The sequence below is a fragment of the Triturus cristatus genome, chromosome 4_2 (genome assembly GCF_964204655.1).
Source record: "Triturus cristatus chromosome 4_2, aTriCri1.1, whole genome shotgun sequence".
Lineage (NCBI taxonomy): Eukaryota > Metazoa > Chordata > Amphibia > Caudata > Salamandridae > Triturus > Triturus cristatus.
This window is the reverse complement of record NC_140586.1, coordinates 168,449,050-168,464,130: the sequence shown is the minus strand read 5'-3', so window position 1 is coordinate 168,464,130 and position 15,081 is coordinate 168,449,050. Positions and strand designations below refer to the sequence as shown.

The 15,081-nt window shown below is 39.7% G+C and overlaps 1 protein-coding gene across 1 annotated transcript in view; it reads left to right on the top strand.

Annotated features, from left to right (window-relative positions):
• MYO1A (myosin IA) overlaps positions 1–15,081 on the top strand; it is a 357,566-nt gene that overhangs the window by 145,435 nt on the left and 197,050 nt on the right. Inside the window, exon 11 of the mRNA XM_085600969.1 lies at positions 4,448–4,566. Coding sequence (XP_085457095.1) covers positions 4,448–4,566 — 119 coding nt within the window. The remainder of the gene's footprint in view (positions 1–4,447; positions 4,567–15,081) is intronic.

The window sequence follows — 15,081 nt, the reverse complement described above, 5'->3', positions numbered from 1 at the left end:
AATGGTGACCCATGGGAGCGACATTTGGGGGTACACAGACACTAGAGAAATTCAAGCGGTTGAAAATACTTTCTTCCGTAGATTGCTGTCGGTTCCGAATTCTACCCCAGTCTTTAATATACATGAGGACCTAGGAGCTGGTTTTATTTCTGATCAGATCGCGGTCGCCCCCCTATTGTGTTGGTTAACAATCTGGGCTCAACCTGCGCCTAATCTTAATCAACTGATCATCCAAGACTGTATTTCCTTAGATAAGGGGTTAGACATACCATGGGTCCGTTATATTAAGACCCAGGTGGAAATTTATGGTTGTCCTGACTTATTCTTGAGACCCAGAGCTCTGGGCAAGTCAGCCATTAGAGGTTTTAAGCGGCAGTTCTTGGACAGATCCAGTCTGATAATGGAGGAAAGGGAATTGGTAAAACCGACCATGAGAAGTTTTGTCACGCTGACTTTAGGTAGACAGTTGCAACTATACTTATCTTACATAAACAAACCTTACCATCTATTTGTATTAATAAGATTTAAGCATAACATGGTTCCCTGGCTCCTAGCATTTCGAAAGGGTTTTTTAAAGAAGGGTCATTAAGTCCCTGTCCATGTGACAACTTCTCTGAACAGAATACTCTCCATCTGATATTTTTCTGTGCCTATTACGACTTACTACGTAAGAAATATATTATTCCCCTCCTAAAAGGTTACAACTTTGAACAAGTTAGGCCAGCACTGGCATACCTGCAAATGCTGGCGACACTAGTGGTGTGTTTTGGAGTTGCAATCTATATAGCAGGCGCAATTAGGCGTAGGAACAAGCTACCACCGAACCCTAGTGGCGACTCTGTTTCTTAATTATGTCACTCATTTACTATTCTATTTTAACCTCGTTTGATAATGGTCAAGTTTTGATCTGGTCAATTTTTATCTTAGATATTTACATAATTCCCAGGATTTATTAAATTTAGTTGGAGCACTTGAACTCTGGTTTCTCCTATTAGGGACTATCTGGGGCTCGACTCTTTTATATGATGTTTTATTGCAATTTCAAGGAAGGCACCATAACCTGATTGAGTCATTTTAATGTATGTATGTGCTGTGCCTGAATTGTTTTGTTTTGTGATATGTACTTTGATGGTTTTAACTAATCGAATAAAGTTTGACTTGACTTGACTTGAATTAAGTTTTTATTCTCAATACACTTGACCTTAGCTGCAGGGACATTTTAAACCAGATATATAGTTTTTAATTGCATTCTGCTAATAATCTTAAGAAGATTTTATAACCACTAAGAGAAATACATATGTAGTCAGTATGAATGATATTATTGAAATGACAACATTGCAGACAAGGGTAAGTACATTTGCTTTTGTTACTCAAAGTACTATTTCCTTGTTGTCATGTTTAGCATGCATAACCATGATTCTTAAATTTTCCAGACCTGTGATATGCTTGAAATGGTTTGCTCTCAGATATGTGTCTCATATCATCATCTTGTTTTAACAGAGTCCACTGTTTATTTAAGATCCATCTAATCTCATGACTAGATTTAGACTATTCAATCCATGCGCCCAACCTTTTGTGCTACTATCTGTAAAGTTGTTTTAGGTCATCTTATCCATTGAAATTATAGCAACTCTTCATTTTTTGACTGTGAGTAAAATGATTATTTGCATTGTGAGCTTGGTTGATGTTTTGTGAATGCTCTGGGTGAAAACGCTTGTAATGCAATAAGTTATTCCGGTCTGTTATACAGAGTTCTGTTGATTTTGTTGTCTTTGAGACTCCCGTCTACTTACATAAAGTGTACATGTTCTTGACTTTGGCTTGTAATGAACTTCAGACGACTATATACTTCAATCCGTTTTTATACTTTACTTCTTGGAGACGATTCATCTCCTGTTCCATATAACAAAGCTATCATCAATATGTCTATCAAACATTGTTGACTGATCCATCTATTCTTGATTTGTCAAAATATGTTCTGCCTAAAAAAGACCACTGTGTCTGTAATGAAAGTCAATGTTTTCTGAATCAAAGTTTGGAAAATAATATCTGGATATTTAGATATCGGTTACCAGATAGAACTGATTCCCAATAGTTTTGGCTGACAAGGAGAATTTAAGAAATCTTTATATATTATTGAATTATATACATTTGACATTCAACCCTTCTCCATGGTTGCTGAAAAATTATTTGTAACATAACTTGATGTTGCAAAGTCAGATCTCTAACCCTTGACATGTTTGCTACTCATTTATTTTCCTTTGATACATCTCTGAGTCCATCACATTAATGGCTCTCCATTTGTCAGTGCTCCTAATTGTAATCTTTTGGTTTAATTTTAACCTAAGAAATATTTGTTTGTCCTTATTGAACAGGCTTGTATGTTTGTTGTTTTCTGTAAATTTAAGACAAAATGTGTTTCATACTAATTTTCTCAAAGAGATGCACTATTGCATTATCTATTTCTAGATTTAAAAATCTTCAGTAGGTTGATCCTGGTCTCTTTTTAGAATCTCTTCTTTCAGTTGTTCAGAGAATGATTGCAATTTGATCTTACTAATATATTAAAAGAATCTTACACTTCAAGTGTGGATGTGCAACATATAGGAATATATGTCACTCCTTTTTTTAACACTGTAGTTTCCCCTTCTCATAACTCATATTTTGAGATATTTGCGACTTCACTTTCTTCACTAGCAATTGTCATTTCTCTTTCTTTGACTCTTCTGTTGGGTCTACATCTAAGAAAAAGCTCTGATAATCTGGTGGCCATTTTCTTACGTGTGTTCACTCCAGATGTTGACGGTGTTGCCCGTTCCACCAGAGAGAATCTCATTTTCTTTTGAGCTGCTTGTCTCTGTGGTTTTACTTTTATATGCCTTCCTTGTTCTTACTGCTTGTTTGCTGTATCTGCTGTCAGTCTTGGCATGTTCTCATCCTGTTCCACCCCAAACATCCGGCACCTTTGAGGATCGAGCCCAGAAATATCCTCAGACTGTCGCAAAGGTCTTCAGTCATGAGCGCTGCCACGTTCTGCTATTTCAGTACTAAGACCCACTCAGTTTTAGCAATGCGCATTAATCTTGACCTACAGCTCTCTCTTCTGCTACGGGAAGCTCACAAATAGCTTTGCCAATAATTCTTATTCTGATTTGCAGCGATTCGAAATATGCTATTGTCTTCTGTTCTTCCCACAGGACTGTGTGCTCAGCCTATTAAAGAAAAGAGCTGCAGGATGTATAGAGATCCAGGATACCGAGGGAACTTGTTCCTCACCACATAATTGGTGGAGTTCCTGTGCACCTTTCCTCCACATCCCTTAATTTACCAAGTGATCCAACAGTATATTTTGTGTTTTGATGATCCTCCTAACCAGGACCACCAACCATAAGTACTCTTTCCTCCTTTGCCAAGCATACAATCTTCATCCTGAATCACATTTCCTATCTCGAAAAGGGTTAGCTCACCCTGCTTTCTTTCCACTGATCCAATTGAAAGTATGCTTCTCGAAGAGCTAACGGTTCTCCATTAGAATTATTTTCAAATATCTTGTAGTGTAGCTTTTAAACAAGTAATGAAAATGCCACATCCGAAGAGGAAGACCTCATTGCCAGATGATTTCAAATGGATTCTGCTCTTAAGAAAGATGAAGAGTCTTTCATTTTAGGAGTTGATATGGGGGATGTTTACACTGTCCGAGGGCCCAATTCATAAAACTAATTGAGCATGTATGTGTTGCTTATATGTGCAAGCCGCCTTTTTTAGGAGTTTAAAGCCACTTTCGATTTCCATAAAATATGATTTTGCCACTGTCGAAAAAATTTAACTCGTGTTTCGGCATAGCGGCACATATACTTGTTTGAGGGTACTCAACTATTTCCGAATCCATTTCCCCTATGGACGCAATCTGAAATTTTCTCCTGCGCTGCAAAAGGGAATGGCCAAGGCACAACCCCCAAAATTGGTTTCGGAGGTGAGGTGTTAGGGAAGGGGGTTCTACTAGAAAAAGTATTTTCACCAGTAGAAAAAGTCCAACTGAACTCATATGACGGCATTTTTACAAGCGCAATTGTAGCCTATGTATATTTTCGCACATGGAACGCCCTTTGTATGCAAACAGGCCGGAATTCAAAGTGTTCCAGACCTCCTCTTGACAGTCACTGACATGGGCTTCTAAGAATACTCCTAACCTACGAGTCCACAATTCGAAATGTATTAAAGAACCAGCCACAAGGCATCAGATGTTCTGTATAGTCTGAGGAACTTAACAGAATGCTATCAGTGTCTGCATGCTGCACAGGGTGGTGTCTGGGGGCATAAAGTTTGCAGCACTGACTACCTGGTCAGCCCTGGGTACAGGATCTGTTATTTTACCGTGCCTGCTTGTAAATGCATGCTTCATAGAGACTGTTTAACACATTACTGACTCTTGCTTTTCCCTCCCCAGCCCTACAGGAAGTATGCGGGTTAATGGGGCTGGACCAAAACGACTTTGAAAACGCCCTCTGCTTCCGCACCGTAGAAGCCAAGACTGACCGGGTGACCACATCCCTGGATGAAACACAGGTGAGACCCCGAGGTACCCTGATGTCATACCTGCCAACCATCAACTGCTTCTACCTGCCCCCACCCTTTATTTTATTTTCTCCACGCTCATCTTTGCCATTTTCTACTTTACTGCCCTTGTAAATTGCCCCATCACTCTTACACATTTGAGTCTTTCTACATAAATCCTTGCATTTGTTTTTGCAAAGTATACCTCTACTAGAAGGCTTTAGGACCATAACACTACATTCATGTCCTTCGACCACTATAAACTCCCCTGGCCCATGTCAATCATTGTTCTCGTACACTTAATTTAAAGGGGTTTTACTGTTATAGGCCTATATGAAACCCAGTCTCTAATCGCTGTGACGCGGTGCTCCACAATTCCAGTATCCCTGCTGACATCCCCTAAATGTTAGTATTCATGGTCGTTATCTGCTCTGATTATTTTGTACTTCATACGAATGTTGTCAATTGCAAAACGCTGAGTGAATGCACAGCCCTTTGTAAATATATACTAGTACAGACAACAAGCATTGGGAAAGCAAGTAGGTCTTGCCTGTGAACGATCTATTAACTTTGTCAATGTCTTTTTAGCCATGTTGTACAGCAGCATAGTTGAAAGTTAAAACATTTTTTTTTTATATGCTAGGATACAGCCAGCGTGGACCATTTCATAGTGCTTTTTTAAAATGTATTTTCAACCATGCTGCACATGCTGTAAAAAAAAGTTGACAAAATCAATACATTTTGCATAGGCGAGACCTGTTGGCTTTGCCAATGCTTGTGGTTTTTAAGCAACTTGAAAGAAAGGGGCGTTGTCAATGATGTGGTGTTCTGGCCAGGGCTGCCAATTTTAGAACAGGGGAACCTGGTTTGAGTTCCAGCGTCAGCTCCACATCCTGTGATACGGGGCACATCAGTTAATCTCCCTGTGCCTCAAAAATGAATGTTATCTTTTGTAATGTAACTGGTGATCACATACAGTGCTGCAATGCACCTGGGCCGAGCTGGTACTGTATATAAACAAACAATGGGCAAGAGGCAACGGGAGGAGAGAGACTTACGGGGCAATAAGCAATTGGACGGGGCAACAAGCAACAGGGCAAGAGGGATGACAGCAACAAGCAACAGAGCGGGAGTGAGAAAAAGAATGTCCCACAATCCGAGCGAAGCGCAGTAGAGAAATCAATAAGAAGAGAAAGTAAAACCAGACCTTCTGGCCAATGAGAAGCATGGACATGAGAGTGATGAAGTTAACTAAAGTTAAGTAATGTGTGGGCTCTAAGCCCCCTTTTAAGTTGAAAATAGATCTTCACAAGCAACAGCGCATGTGCTGTCTCAGGCGAGACCTATTACTGAAATTTACTGGCTCGAAGAACAGCCTTGTAGGCCCGAGGAGATTAAGCCATGTGCCTAGTATCACTGGATGTTGAGCTGTGTCTTGAACATGGTTTCCCAGCTCCAAAGTACGCAGCTCTCACCGTTACACCACATCCTCTCCCGCTTGTAGGCTTTCATGGTTAGTAGTTAGTTCTGTTATAGGCGGCGCTAATACGAGCAAACGGCTGCCTCCTGACGAGAGCCCGGCGCTTATTTTTCCACAAATTAACAACTGAGTGAAATGTATCTAATCTCAGAGGATTGTTACCAATGGTTTTAAACAATACATCTGCACCTTATTTGATACAAAATATGTACCTTTAATAGAAAGATTAAAAAAAAACAACATAAGCAAATATATTTAAACTTCTTAGCTGGGACAGCTATCCCCACATTGTTTTTGCTAGTGATCTAGGTTAAGTTTACGCCAAAAGGTCAGTGAAAAGTGGAGAAAATTATGTGTGCACCTAGATATCTCTTACGCATTAGAGCTGGTACATAAACATGTGTCATCAGTCTGTACATTTCATGGAAAATTAGTTGATTACTTTATACAGTGAAACAGATATACTTTCATTAAAGGTCACCTACTGAGTGAACAGCTGTTAAGTATGTTTCAGTCCTGAATTTCATTCACTGGAACATTCCTCAGGTCTGGAGTCTGTACCCTATTGGGGGTAAGAGGGGCGTTGGTGTTGGCTAAGGTTAATAATTGTCTTAAGCGAGCATCTACTCTGCCATGTCAGCCTGGTCTGATCATCTTTTCTCTGCTTAATCTTAATATCTTAATCTTAGTATGAAGTTTATCCTTTCCTTATAATGCCACCCCTCCTTTTAATTTATGTATTTAAAAGGTTTTGCAGTTGTTTTACTGATATGACTCAAGGCAGGGAACTACTCAGATATTTAGGTATAGTGGCATCCGAGCACACCATTTCAATGAAAACCCCCTCCCTGTGCAGCTGGGCCTAGAAATGTTTTTGCGGCTGGCATGCATGAAATCTTGGAAGCAAGACTGTATTTTGCAACAGCCCTTTAGGAGGAGAAGCTGAGGCAACTTTGTAAGCAGTATATAGAACTTTAGGGATGTGGTTAAATCAGTAAATTCTGTGTTTATTTAAAACTGTAAAGCACAACTCTCTTCATAAGGGCGATCAAAAAGACATGAACACCTAGGGTTATTATGGCCTGGTCTACCCTTGTGGATAGTATGACATAGCCCCTTCTGTTTTGTGCCAGTTCTAAAGGTTCGTTAATCTATACTGATGTATAAATGTGTAAAAAGCTATGAGTTCCTTAATGATGTTAGGGTACAAATAATGTATGAAACCAATAAGCTGGAGTTGTAAAAATAAGATGTGTGCAGGTGATGGCACACACAGTCACTAGATATTAATTTTTTGTGTGGTTGGGGCTTGGGACGCAATTTACCATCCTTCTCATTAAGTACCCAGCCCCAATTAAGGCGCAAACGAGATCAGGTGCTTTATTAGTTCCATTTACGATGCACACTTGAAGCACACATCGGTTCAACTTCCAGCCTTTCTCCTGGTGGCTTCAAATGCATATCCCTCACCTTCTCTCAGAATGCTACCCCACATACATCTCTCAAAATCCATCGTCAGACAGTCACTGACACATAGTAAGAAAACTACAATACAGCGATGCACTTTATTTATGCGGATCTGTGTAGCGAATTACGCCCCTGCAATCAGTGGATGAAACCATGGGCTCGATATAGCAAGCCTATTTGAATTCGAATGCAAAAAGGCATTTTGGGCATATGTACAAAGCAGTTTTGCGGTCGGAAACGAAAAAATTTACAAAAGCAAAAATTGTAATTTGGTAACACATTACTGAGTCACAGTTTGTGTTAGTGATTCGGTATTTGGAAGAGGCATGTTTTGGGTGTCCCTTTCAATTGCAGATTACAGTGGTATGTGAATGTTTGCAACCGAATTACAGTTGTAAACCATTCATATTTTACCAACACCTCAAAGGATGTGGTAACCATTGACAAATCGGAAGGGGTCCCCAGGGAACCCGTACCATTTGCAAATGGTTACCACCACCTTCTGCGAATGGGGCCAATTCACACCACAAAAAGCTTGATACATACGCCCCATGGCTCATTGGGATTTATTAATTACAAATTAAGGATTCAGTAACATGTCACCGAATCACTATATGGGGTTGCGAATGAATACCAATTTGATATTCGGAAGGGTCGTATTTAAGGCATCACTTCCAAATACCAAATTGGAATGGTATGTATTATTGTTTTGTGACTGAATTCGGGTTGTAAAAGAGTAACACTTTACCACCAATTCCAAATTGGTGGTAACCCTTTTGCAAATGGGAAAGGATCCCCATGGAACCTCCTTGTCCTTTGAGAATGTAAAAAAATATTTTTTAAGAGCAGGCAGTGGTCCAACAACACTTAAAAAATGAAACTTAAATGTTTCATTCTCTTTTCTAAACATATCCCATTTTCCTTTAAGGAAAACGGGATGCTTTTCAAAAGAAAAAACATTCTTTTAAGTAAAGGTAATCAAATACATGGTGGTCTACTGAACCCAGTAATTCACCATCCTTGTGATGGCTGCAATTCCTAATGGGTCGCAAATTGCGACCTACCTCGTGGATATTCAGGAGGTAGGTAATGTGTGATCTACTAGGAATCAGTATTTGGAAATAAAAATGTTCCTACATTTGGAATACTGATTTCCTAATTGCGAATTGGAAATAACCACAGTTAGGATATGGGTCTTCATAATGTTGGTACATCTGGCCCTCAGTCATTACCTTCACAACCAGTTCCTCACCTTGTCTTCCACTATTTTACCCCTTATTAATATGTATTCACCATTAGCTCAACGCCATTAACTTATTAATTCCCCAACCCTATCATTGACATTAACCATCTTTACTCAAACTGTAAATCTGAACTGTTCCTTTACTCCACTGCCAACCTCAGCCCTAAACCTTTTCTTTATCCTTATCGTCACCATAATCTTTGCCCTAATGCTCAACCTATCCCTTACCATTATCTATGCCCTTATCCTTATTGTAAACCACCTTGCTTTATTTACCTCAATAAAGGAATCATTTGTATAAAACAAGTTGCTAGGGGCAGCATTTTTCTGTGGAGGGTGACTCCCTGCACAAGCAGACGGTGCACTGTCAGCTGCATAGTTACGTCTTTAGTTCTAGGCACATCGGGGAACAAGATTTATCTTTATCACTGCACTGATTTACACGATCCACCCACCACCCATACACTGCACTAGTTCAATTATCAAATTAATTATTAATGATGATTCCTTCAATTCCCTGTACCCCATGAGCACGAAAGAGTTCTAGGTGTCAAAAATGAGTGCTTGGACGCAATACACTACCTGCAACCTCCGACATAAATGATGCACTTCATGCTTCTCCGGATGGCAGCAGGCATTATTTTTAAGATTACAAGAACAAGAGATATCAATGGGGAACCTGAATGTAGTGATTTAAGCACTAGAGTGGACCCTGCTCTGTGGGGCAGTTGAGTCTACCCAGTCTTTCCCTATGTAGATGCTCACAATGTAGTGTTGCCCCATCCTGCTAGGAAGTCAGTGGTAGACTCAGATGGTTAATAAAAAAAGAAAAAGATTAATAAAAAATAATATATTTTGTATATTCGTGCATGGCAAGATTGATTATTGTGGGACAGCCCAATCTGAGCCCTTTGTAGGCCACTAGATTAAAAGATACAGGTCTGACAGGAGTATTTTCTGATGTTATTGACTCAGATGGTTAGAAACAGGCCCTTGCCTAGACACGCAGACTACATGGAACATGATGGAGCAGATGAGGGCTACATAAGGGATACAGTAGTCTAGAAGTGGCCTTCATAACTAGATACAATTCACCACTCACCACCAAGCGACTAGAAATTATTGAAATATGCCAGACGATATTCTGACATATTTCAATTAATTTTCAGATATGGTCACTAGACATGGGCATGCTATTCAAGTTATTACTTGTATACCACTGTATTGCAAATGTGGCATTTAGAGCTGGGCATCATACTTTAACCTCTTCAGTGCCCCGCCCTTTCCCCGCCCTGTGCCGGGCGTTGCATTAGCGGGCGGGGTTCATGACGAGATAGTCTCGTCATGGGCACAGCGCAACCGTGCTCCATGACGAGACTATCTCGTCATGGGCACTGAAGGGGTTAAAGGAAGCCTTTAGAGCTATACACAATACTCCGGTTGAGGCTTTGAGAATGGACAGAATGCCATGACGAGATGGTGCAGGAGAGAATACTTTACATATGACATTTTGACCTGGATAGAATAATCTAGATTTGACCTAAAAACATGGACATATTACTGCCATTCGGGGGCAGAAACTGGTCGTAAGATTTCATGTGAGATTCCAGACTCGATGGTCTACTGTAGATGTGACCTCAAGAGTTTGACACAATGTTTCAGATATGCCCTTCAGAACGAAACAAAGTAATCCAGGTGCTACCTGCAGAACATTACGCAGGACTCCAGAGTGGCTACATTAGTGATGTGTACATGGTAAAAGAGCCTTCCTTTCTTCTGCAGGTTAAATCTCTCCCGCTGAACTCCAACATCCCCCTAACTTAAAAAAAAGAAGTGTGACTTTAGATATCTTTTATGTCCAATAGGGTTCACGTGCTAAGCCTTATTTTAAAATGCAAGTTTGTCGCAAAATATTTTTTTAAATGAACTGTGTTTGCTTGATATGAGAAAGGTAGTACTGTGATGATAAAAATGTCATATATAATTTCATGTAGCATAGGCATGTAAACTTTATTTTTGTTATTAGACACTAAGGGGTCAATTACAATGCCGTTCGGAAAGGCTCTGAATCGGATTCGGGTTTGCCAAATTGGATTCAGAAGCCTTGTTTCCTACCGATTCAGAGACCTTTCCAAACGACCTATTACGATGTTCGAACTTACCAAATAATTCGGAAAGTCCGAGTAGTTTGGAGCCGAATCATGTGTGTCTACGGGCCACATTTCCGAATGATTCGATGTCAGAATCGGACAGCCTTTCCGAAACGGTTGTTCCGACTCAGATTGTCTGTCAGAAGCTGACTTTGGGGGCCCGTAGCAGGCCCCCCTTCACCCAGAGCCTTCCAGTTGGGTCCCGTGGGGGTACCCAAGAGACCCCCCTTTCCAACCATGCACAGTGTGGCAGGCACCAAGGGGTGCTCATCACAGGGTGCACAATTTTCCCCAGCCACCCCTTTCTTCAATGGGAGCCTGTGTATCCGTTCGGAACACAGGCTCCCATTGAATGCATCGTAATCGGTCAGTAGGACTCTCTGGATCTGAGTCGATTGGAAACCATTCCTGGACCGATTCGGTCAGAGTGCTTTCTGGCTGGCATCGTAATCGACACCTAAGCTGTTAAGATTACATTTTTATTTAAATAATACACCAATGGCACCTTGATGAGTTGTTTTACTTTATGTCAGATGAGAGTAGCTCAACCGGTATTATTATATATATGTGTGTGTATATATATATATGTATATATATATATGTGTGTGTGTGTGTAGATATATATATATATATCCTCGAAATCCAACTAATTCGGAAGAATCGTGCTGCTAGACCTTCCGAAAGCAGGAAACGGACACCAACTTGTGCTTAATTACTTTTATTACCCGCAGTAGATGCCGCCATGACGCGTTTCGGGCCCGTAAGCCCTTGATCACATGACATGCCTGTGGCTTTTTTCTTTTTTTATACAGTGTTAGTGAACCATAGAGCATGAAGACAGACTATGCGATGATGTTGCCACCAAAACCATGACATAAGCATAATGCTTGCAAAACATGCGAACAACAGGGCCAGTTATATGTTTAAATTCCAACACAATATTGCATGTCCGACATTCTTGTTGAGTATAACATGATCCATTATTTGATGCTCAATACGTGCACATAATCAAACGTGACTTTACAAGGAATGCCTAATATGCATCTTGAATGTACCAAACTACCGACTTAAATGCCGTAGGACAGCCTGGGTCACTATTGTGTTACGTATATTAGTCAACTTAATGGTGATCAGTTCCTGTATCAATACAGTAAAAACATTTAAAAAGCAATGTGCATATATGTCGGATAATTGGAATTTCCAATAGATAAGACCCTGTAGTCTAACATTTCCGCACGTACTAAAATTAGGAGAGAATACATCAAAACATTGTGTTAAAAAAGTTCCAAATATCCTTAATTAAAAAAACATTTAAAACAATATAAAAACACATTGTGAGATGTAACTTTGAACCCTTCCACATATCCAGAGAGATTAAGTTATTTGGCTCAATGTTGGTGGTAAATTCATTGCTCAATTAGGTCCACAAGATAAAGTGCTCAGTATAAGTATAAAACCCCGAATAAAGTGCACATGTGCTTACAAGTGTTGTGACAAACCATTAACATCAATAATGATGATTAGAATAATGGTAAAATCTTACAAAAAGAGGGGAAGAAAAAGAATAAAAAGTCTTAAATGTTTAAAAGAGTTCATTTGTCTTGAAGGGAGTTCAGCTGGTGGAATTGAGGCAAGAAACGGAGGTCTATATATTAAAATATTATAAAAACATAAATACGTTGATATAATAAAATAATATAATAATCCAATATGATAAAATCATGAAATTATGGAATGCCTATACCCAGCTTCAATGAATATGCTAGGAGCTGGATAAATGGATTAAAGCAGTGAGTTCAACTTTTATAATATACATGTTAGGACTCATGTTGCTAAGATCACAGCCAAGTATATAAATCTTCGGTCGTATTAAGACCGTTAGGAAACTTGCTGTCACATTCCAAGATGTATTTGGTTTCTAATTTTCTCAATTGTGCCTCTCTGTTGCCCCCTCTCCTAGGTACAGGTATTGCGTCCACAACGTAGTATTTAAGATCCTGTAATGAATTGTTGTGGACTTCTTTCATATGGCGAGCTACAGGGTATGTGGGATCTGCGTTAGTGACAGCTCTGGTATGTTGTAGGATGCGCTTGTGGACTTGTAGCTTTGTGCTACCAATGTATTTTAGGCCACAAGTGCATTCCAACACATATATAGCATACTCCGATTTGCAGTTTAAGGTTTTTGATATAGTGGATGGCACCTGTCTAAAGGGGGTTGTAAGGGAAGTTTTGTTCAATCCTAGCTTACAGGCTTTGCATGAGGGGCATTTCTTAAACCCTCTCGCATTTAGTAGCCAATTTTTATTTGCTGAAATTTCTGGGCTACTTTTGACAAGGAAATCACTGAAAGATGGAGCTTTCCTGTAAGTAATAATTGGATTTGCTAGGAGATGTTCTCCAATTATGGGATCTGTCCTTACAATATGCCAGTTTTTCCTCAACACTCTGCCAATTACATCCCTTTGTTTGTTGAAGGTCATAATTAACCTAGGATTGGAGGGTTCCTTGATTGTATGAGAAACCGTCAAAACTGGGTCGGATCTGGGCAGGGGGAAGAGTAGCTCCAATCTGTTTCGTCGGTTAGTTTTGTTTATAGCCGATGAGATTGTATGCAATGGGTACCCCCTTGCTAAAAAGCGATCTTTGCACTCTTCTTGGGCCTGTTTCAGATCCTGATCCCTGCTGCAAATCCTGCGTATTCTTAGCATCTCCCCAAAAGGTATGCTATGTAGTGTATGTTTAGGGTGAAAGCTAGAAGCGTGGAGAATGGTGTTTCCTGCCGTTGGTTTGCGGTGCAGCTTGGTTTCCAATTTATCATTATGGATAAACACCTCTACATCAAGGAAGCAAACCGAACAGTTGCTGATATTATGTGTGAGCTGTAGATTAATATCATTCTCATTGAGACTGCTGATGAATGTTTCTACGCTTTCCCTATTCCCACGCCAGACTAAAAAAATGTCATCAATATATCTGACCCATTTAATAACATGATTTTCAAAGATGTTCTTATATTTGCTGTACACTACTACCTCCTCCCACCAGCCCATATGGAGGCAAGCATAACTCGGTGAGAAGCTTGCCCCCATAGCCACACCTTGAATTTGCTGGTAGAATTGGTTCTGGAAGAGGAAGTAGTTGTTATTTAAACAGAAATCAGTCAAAGTTATTAACATTTTGTTGTGGTTGCAAAATTGGATAGGTCGTCTATCCCAAAAATGTTTTAGAGCTCGTAAACCATCCTTGTGTTGTATGCTGGTGTATAAACTGGACACATCTATAGTTACTAATAAATAGTCTTTACACCATTGAAGATCATATATTTTTGTTAAAAAGTCTGTGGTGTCTTTTATGTAGGATGGTAGAGCTTTGACATGATCCTGTAAAAACGAGTCAATGTAGATAGAGACATTTTCCAAAAGACTTTGCTTGGCCTAAATGATAGGTCTTCCTGGTGGGCGCTCAATATCTTTATGGATCTTCGGGATAAAGTAAATGACAGGCGTGACTGGGTAATCCTTTTTCATAAACTTGTATTCGTCATCACTTATCAAACCTGCACTTTTCCATGCTAGTAGTCTTTTAAAGAGCTCATTTTGTGCTGCTACTGAGGTCAACTTGTTGCTGAGTTTGTAGCAGGCTCTGTCACTTAATTGGCGTAGAGCTTCTGCCAGGTAGAGTTGCTTTGGCCAGAGGACTACATTACCTCCCTTATCAGAGTTTCTTATGACCAGGGAGTCATTTTTTTGCAGTTTGTTGATTAGTTGAAAATACTGATACTGACGTTTTTGTTGAAATTTTTGTTGTTTCTGGACTTTATGATTGAGCTGCTTGATTTCATTTTGTACTATTTCATGGAAGATGTCAATAGAGTCCCGTGGCATGATGGGGACAAAGGTCGACTTTGGTTTGAGTCCCGAATTGATGGTAGCATTCATTGAAATTTCTTGCTCCTCCATTAAGCGGTTAGTATTTTGTGAGTCTAAAGTTGGAGAAATGTTAGACTCAAGGGCTTGCATATCACACAGTACATTGATGTCGGATACCACTAATCCTTGTGGTGACTCATTGGATGCTGTGGATGAAATTGGAAGACATATTTTGTTTTTTTGCTGTAATTTGTGAAACTTTATCAGTTTTAGTTTACGGATAAATTTGTAAACATCAACTCTAGTTTGTACATA